Here is an 8,068-nt window from a genome sequence, read left to right as displayed (position 1 = left end):
TATTGTAGGCTATTGACTAGTATTAAATTAAGTTATGTTCGCATACATTCTAATGTATGTCGATAATCTAATTGAGTTTGATACGGTAGATTCCTACTGCACAGGAACCGGACACAATATTTGTAGGCTAATTACTGTCTTAATGTATGTCGATAATCTAATAGCCTCTATTCACGCTTCCGCCATTAAATTCGGAAACGAGGCTGTGGATGCTTCCCTGACAACATCGAACATGGCCGCCAAGTGCGATTTGCCTTTCTTGGTCGAAATCACTTTCCTTCGTGCCTCTGATTTCCGAGACAGCTAACGAGGGATGGGCCTCAGAACTGAAAGTCCCGGCAAAATCGGAAAAGAGAGGATATAGCAATTTTGCTGAGGGATACGTCCATGACATTGAAGGTGTGTTTAATTTATCGAATTCACAATAACAATGCACGATATTGGCGACATTTAAGGTTCAACAAGCCTACCCATGGTCCGACAGATGTACACAACTTGCTTTACACTAAATTATCTCAATACAAACCACTGTAGTAGATTTTACCACACAAAATTAATTAGTATATATATCGCTCAATATAATGCACACAAGAAGTGCAATGTTATGTAGGTAAGTTTTTGTTGTTACGTTAGATTTTGTTGTCGAAATGTTGTGGTGCAACGTCAATAAGCGGAAAAATATGAAAGTTGGTTCAACTCGAACTGTATTATAAACTAAACATACTTTTCGAATTTCGAAACAATCATCTAGGTCATACGAGTCTTGTTTTCTTTCAATTCGCGCCTGAGCGATGTCTGTTCGAAGCCAAATTCGTGGTGTTTCAGGTATCTGTGTCGCCATTTTGAAATTTCGTACAGGATACAGATGTGAGTCAGTAAAATAGAAATTGTGATAATCGGCAAACGATATCAACTTAAAATTTTGACAGTATTAATTCGAAGTAATAAGTCAACTTTTTAACAACAAGATATACTAATCAACACAGCAGATTACGCGAGAATCACCAGTACTGTGACCAATATATCACTACGCGTTTCTATGTTTTGTGTTTTTTTGTGCAATGTGGCGGATATATGTACGTGGTGATTAGTGTTTTTATCATAATTGTACCATTTCAGCATATTCGTTTGTAATTAGATATCTTTGTGATATGATAAAACCAACTAAACACGCACTCGTTTTTGTTTTGATGCAGCGTGGACCTATTTCCGGTTTGAAGGCTATCCGGTTATTGGGAGGGAACGAGGAGGATTTCCGGCCTGATATCAACAACCTTTTGGAAATCGGTAAGTAATTACAAAAAATATCACTTATATATGCACAATGCATCACAAACACATGGTTAAAGGAAGATCAATGTTTCTGTAAACCTTGGAAACGATATAATTTGAGACGTGTGGAGAACTGCCGTCAGCCCAGAGTGACAGCTTTTTCAAACTTGTTATTTGCGATACTTTTTTTATTTGTAGTTAAAAACTATTATACTATGATATTTAATTGTTAATAAAGCCTTTGTTGCAAATTTTATGTGAATTTACGAGTTTTTATATGAATGCTAATGTGGGCAGATTGTATGGAAGGTGGTACGTGAACATGGCCAGCGTATATTATTACATATAGATCTATGTATAAAGTTCAGAATGCCTCCAGTCAAAAAATCAAGACCAAAACCAACAAGATTTGGGTTAGCGGGAGGACATCACTCTAAAAAACGACGAAGCCAACGTAGGAAAGCAGGGAGGAGAACAAAAGAAAATGATCCTATATATTGCTGTTCAAAGGGTACAGGGCTAAAGGTTGTACTTAGAAAAGTAAAAAATATCCGTCAACGTGTAAATACCAAAGCACAGTACCAACTATTTAAACATCCATCCACTGGCCGGAATAGAAAGAGACGTGTGAAGGAGGTTTTTAATCCAACTTCAAACTCCCCATATGGCTATAGACTGATAAACTTGGGTTCACTTGAGAAACATGTTGCAGAGGTTTCCATACATTCTGCTGTTTGTGCCAAGGCACAACATTTAGCTTTTCAGGGTATAAGTCCCATACAAATTTCAGCTGAAGTCTCCACATATGGCCTTGCCTCGGTTTTGTCTTTAAGTTGTAAAGGCTGTGGGAAAGATTTCTTATTTGAAACCAGTCCACGACTACAAACAAATACGTCAAAACATTTTGATATCAATGTCAGGGCAGTGTGGGGATCCTTGGTCACAGGAAGTGGCAACGCTCACCTAAATGAGTTCATGGCGACTTGTGATGCCCCAGGTGTAGGGCAAAAGACTTTTCAGTCTATTGAAAAAGAAATCAATGTATGGTGGATGGACGTCCTTCAGAAAGATTTACAGGTTGCCATTGATGAGGAAAAGAGAATTGCTATAAGTAAAGGCAGTTTTCATCAGGGTACGTGAATTCATTGAACAGAATAATAAGCAAATATTGAAGTCCAATTAAGTGTGACACAAAATTAAAAGTCCCATGAGCTTAATTATAAGTTTTGTCTTATTATGACAAGTCTCCATTTTACCGGACATATTGATTTATGCTTGTAATTATTATATTTAAGCCCGCCTGATTTTTCAAATGTTAACTTATTGGTGAATGGTTTGAAAGGCATAGTAATTTATGCTAATATGGTTCCTGTGAGGGTTAAATTATCCATTGCCGGAGTGAAAATCAAAGATTTTGGGAAAAACAAACAGATTTTTATAAATATTTTGGGCTGGAATATTTCTACATTTTGGTTCTAGTGTTGAAAGGTATTAATACATCACTTTATAATTTAACTAGGGTACCGGTATTGATATTTGGTAAAACAGTCCCAGTTACACTATCCATTCTTGAAGTAAAACTGTAAAAAAAAATGTGAAAATGTTCATGTTAGGCAATTGATACTGTTCCTCATTTTTCAATGGAGACAACTCTCGTGACGATAAATTTTTATATATAATATGTAAGTGCTTGATCCGGCAATCAAAATGATCCTAACGCAAATATTTAGCAGACAAATAAATTTCTATGCTGTCACCATGATATAGTAGGGGACATTAAGTGTTATCCATGTCTTGGCCTTTGCTTGCTCATTCATTTAGACATTCATGAAATTTTGCAGAACCAATTTCATTGGAGAAGGGTTCACAGTTAGAATTAAAGATGGCCAGCTAAATGAGTACTGTAATTTTTAGATGGTGGGATATTCAAATCGCCCTGCGTCCGTGGTCCGTGGTCCATCCGTCCGTCCGTCCGTCCATAAACAATTCTTGTTATCGCTAATCCTCAGAAAGTACAGAAGGGATCTTTCTCAAATTTCATATATAGGTTCCCGTTGTTTGAAAAGTACTTGAAGGATGTTTCTCAATTTGCACAGATTAGTAAGAGGCAAGGAAAAATAGAGAATCTGACATGGAACCTATAAAGATCATTCAATGGTGGGCGCCAAGATCCCTCTGGGATCTCTTGTTGGAAATTAAACATAATTCACAAAGTTTTGTGAAATTTTAGGGATACATCTCATATGGAAGCTGGGGCATTGATGTCTTTCACACATTTCTTGCAGTTTAACAATTAAATTATCACTTGTAGGGATTCCAGCTGTGACTGTGATATGTGATGGTGGATGGTCAAAAAGATCCCATAAACATTCATATAATGCTCTTGGTGGTGTAGCCGTTATAATCGGTGCAGCAACCCAGAAGTTACTTCACATTGGTATTAGGAATAAACATTGTATTATATGTAGTAGGGCGGAAACACAGGGATGTAAACCCAAAGAGCATGAATGTTTCAAGAATTGGACAGATTCCAGTCAGAGTATGGAATCCGATATCATTGTGGAGGGGTTTCTGAAGGCAAATTATTACGGAATCAGGTACATGAAAATGATAGGTGATGGCGATTCTTCAGCGTGAAAAGGTGCCTGTGTGGGGCTGTCATGTTGAAAAACTTGAATGTTCAAATCATGTATGCAAATGTTTGCGAAGTAACTTAGAAAGACTTGTAGATAACAATCCGGACTACAAAGGGAAAGGGAATTTAACAAAAGCTGTTAGAATTCGCATCGTGACGGCAGTTCGTTGTACTATTCGGATGAGGTCTGCTTTAGCTGATAAAGTTAAAGCTACAAAACTATTGGCCCATGATATACGTAATAGTGTAGACCACATATATGGGACTCACACCAACTGCAGCAAAGACTTCTGCAAGGCCAACCAGACAAAGGCTGATGCTGTTACCACAGAGGAACCAGAAGATGAACCGGACATCTTAATGGAACAGTCCAATTACTGGAGCGAAAGATGTTCTTTAAAAGACCAGGAAAAGTCACGAGGGGAATCAGGGTTGGTGCTGGATTTTTCAAAGTGTTCTAAGATGAAAACTGACATCCTGACCATCTTGGACCGTGTAGCTGCCAAAAGTGCCAGACTTATCGGTAACTTCACTTCCAACTTAGCCGAATGCTGGATGAGGATTAGAAGTAAGTTTGACGGTGGCAAGGTGTTTAACCATTGCAATCGGTGGTCATGGCACACACGTTGCTATGCTGGAGCACTCCGATTTAATCTTGGAGCACAGTGGCCTGCGTTGACTTGGGAACACTGCACAGGGACCAAACCAGGGACATTTTTCACAGGCCTCTATCAAACAAGGGAAAGAATGCGACTCAACTGTAAGTACTCCAAAGCTAAACCTGAGACCACCCTAAAGAGATGGAAGAGGAGGAGGTCAATCGCCCGAATTAACAGCACCAGGAAGGCAAAGTAGGCATATGGACCAGACGCTCTTGATACCACTCCAGACATTTCTTCTGAGGAGCTGCAGAAGAAGCAGAAGGTGTTTCTGCAGAAGGAGGTCCATGTGTCTACTGAGCAGATTGCAGCAATTGAGAAGGGAACAAGACAGCAAAGTCAGTCAGAAGTTTGGAGGGAGGAAAGGAATAAGCGATTGTCCTCCTCGGACAGGTAGTAAGACGAAATCCCAAAATACCTGTAGGACCTCTTGTTAAACAGATCCTCTATGGATCCTTCAAGGGAAATGTATCCACCAGCATTGGACTCCTAAAAGAGGACATCACCAGGGAGGAGTATGTGACGAAGAAGGGAGGTGGCATCACCATTCAGCCATCTGGATTGGTAGTCCATCCAACACACCATTGTCTGGGTGCCAGTCCAGATGGCATTGTAATGGAAAATGGAAAGAAAGTCGGCGTTATTGAAGTGAAGAATGTTTTATACAACAAACCCATCAACCTATCAGCTGCAGCCAAGCTCACCAATATGAAGGACTTCTGTCTGGAGTATGTTGATGGCAAATTAAGACTTAAACGCAACCACCGATTCTATTTCCAGTGTCATGGTCGACTAGGTATTACCGATGCAGCTTGGGTGGATTTTGTTGTAAGAACAGAGAACCCATATCAGCTTCATATAGAACGGATTGAGAGGGACGAACACCTGTGGCAGCACATCATGTTACCGAAGCTGTTGGCTTTTTATGAAAAAGCCCTTCTGCCTGAATTAGCCAGTCCAAGAGTCAGCCAAAACCCAGGCATTCGAGAGCCAGGTGTTTGGGTATGTACATGTATGATGACATAAACATACATGTACAATCCTTATGTTACATTGTACAAGTTGATGTTACATTAGTGAACTGAATTTTCAACCTTGTTCAAATAGGATCAAAAGTTGAAGTTAATTTTGCTAAATGCCATGTAATGTTGATATTGACAGAAGAATCTATTAATTTATATATACATTTTAGCATAAAATTCAAGAAAAATTACTATGCTTTCAGTGTAAGTAAAACCTGATATAGTCAAATGGTGCATAGATCAAGACATTATATTACATTTTCATAAGAGTAAGATTTTGCTCCACTTTTAATGTAAATGCTATTTATCTCAAACCACTCTTTATAAACCACTATTTAATCCCTAATGAATTTTACTAAGATATATAATTGTAATATATCATATATTCACATATAATATTGATCAGAGTTTTATTCATAACATGTTTATATTTGCAGTTCCATGTGCAGACTACACACAGCAAATCAGGTGGAAAGCGGTTACCCAGGAAGCGAAAGAGTTGAGTGACACTCCCAATACAGATGTGGATGGTGATGTTGATGATGTAAATGTGCAAAGCTCTTCCAGAACATCCGTGTAAGTAAAACAGAAAAATGAGAACATTTGCAGCTATTATTGTAAATGACAGATGATAGATCTATTGACTAATTATAAGAAATTGACTACAATTTGACAGTTGACAATTTTACAAAATTGACTAAAACAATCGACATTTTTAGCTTTGTGTATAATTCCTGAAGATAATCACATGTTTCCTTGAAGTGTCATTGTGTGTGGTTTTGGAATTTGTTTATATGTCATGGTTTACTGTGTTTTAAGACCCCGACAGCACATTACAAAGTTTGTTGGTCGGAGGATCGCCCACCAGTGGATAATACAAGAGGGAAAATTAGAGTGGTACCATGGTACAGTATTGGCAGTTATTAGAGGGAAAGATGGTGAAGATGATGCTGTTTACGATGTCCAATATGATGATGAAGATGATTCCTTTGAAGTAGACCACCTTACTGAGGACTACAAAGCTTCTCAATTGAAGTTTATTGACTTTAGAGAGGTAATCACAATGGACTTAATTTGTTAGTACATATACAAATGTTAAATGTACTTGTTTGGTTATTATAATATTTTTAAAACTGGTCTCCATGTCTATGTAACTATCTATGCCCATCAGACTTCCATTGTCTTTGTAGTTATTTTTATCAGAGAAGGGGAGATTCCACCATTCATTCCCCTATTACCTCATATATCTCATAAGTCAGGTTCATATTTGTGTTGCACACAGTATTAATGTATCAACATTAATATGTGAATTTGGTATATTAAATTTTCTTTTTTTGTCACTTCAGGCCTCCATACTTTAAGAAAAGTAGTTCTTAAATAGCTACCTTTTGCCTTTGTATCATTTGCATAAGCATTGTGATTATGGCCTGTAGTAGCATTCTGGTACTATTGTTTATTAATTAAAGGCTGGTATGCCCTTCATTTTAAGTTTATTCAGCTATTTATTACTTCTGATTACAGTTTGGAGAGGAAGCGATTGACAGACACATTTTCTAATAACCCTTGATTGCAGGTAAGTACTTTTCTTTTTATAATTTTTTATCAATGTTGAAAGCTTAGTTTTATTGAAGAACAGATCAAGACAAACCCGGTGATATATAATATGCCTATATTTTGGATAAAATTAGCCAGAAAGTAATGTATTATTATTTAAGGTATGTTGAACCTTAACTGTTAATTATCGATACAGTATTCTGAAATTATCTTTGACTGAAAAATATTCAGGAATGGGTATTTAATTTTAAATATCATGAATACTTCAAACATCATTTCTTCATTTTTTTTGTACCACTATGACTCATATCAGCTCTTTTTCTATCGGATATGATTTTACCGACTGTTACACGAGGCCTGTTGCTGTGTAAAACCTCTAACATTGTTGGAGTAATGTATCCTGTAGACATATTGATGTTGTTAGACTGTAACTTATCCCATTTCTCCTTGCATTTATGTTTTTGCCCTTTCTTTTCCTTTTGCTAGACAAAATTAGTATAATCATTATTTTAATTGTTGTATTTTTTTTCAAATAAAATGGAGACATTACCATTAGTTATTATCATTTTTAACCAGCAATCATCACCATCTGACATCCATCATCATGGATCATCCTTGGTCATTGTCATCATCATCAAATGGATCATCATATGGATCATCATCATCATCATCATCATCATCAATCATATCAGACAAGATTTTTTTTTGTGCCATTTCAGTGAGACCATTATTTACATGATTGGGGTGTGACATCAAATCAAAGTGTTTTCCTTCCATGAAGAAAAATGATCCCCCTCATGTATTGCATCTGTCCTTGAAGTCAAATATATCTATTGTAAATTGTAACTAAATGCAAGGCCGGTTCAGGCCAATGCAGTCACATTCTTGGTTTACTATATACTGTAAATCATTTAAATACCGGTTAT

General features: G+C 37.1%; 1 protein-coding gene across 1 annotated transcript; it reads left to right on the top strand.

Moving 5' to 3' along the window:
- Positions 1-1,096: 1,096 nt before the first annotated feature.
- Positions 1,097-6,623, top strand: LOC117320145 (the record flags this gene model as incomplete). Its single annotated transcript, XM_033874810.1, is given in 3 exon segments — positions 1,097-1,287; positions 6,026-6,164; positions 6,408-6,623. Coding segments are annotated over 3 exon segments (491 nt in total), but the record flags the coding sequence as incomplete, so codon positions are not given.
- Between the last annotated feature and the right edge of the window lie 1,445 nt (positions 6,624-8,068).

This window comes from Pecten maximus, unplaced genomic scaffold (genome assembly GCF_902652985.1).
Source record: "Pecten maximus unplaced genomic scaffold, xPecMax1.1, whole genome shotgun sequence".
NCBI classification, from domain to species: Eukaryota; Metazoa; Mollusca; class Bivalvia; order Pectinida; family Pectinidae; genus Pecten; species Pecten maximus.
The sequence above is the reverse complement of the archived record's forward strand: the minus strand, read 5'-3'. Positions and strand labels throughout refer to the sequence as shown.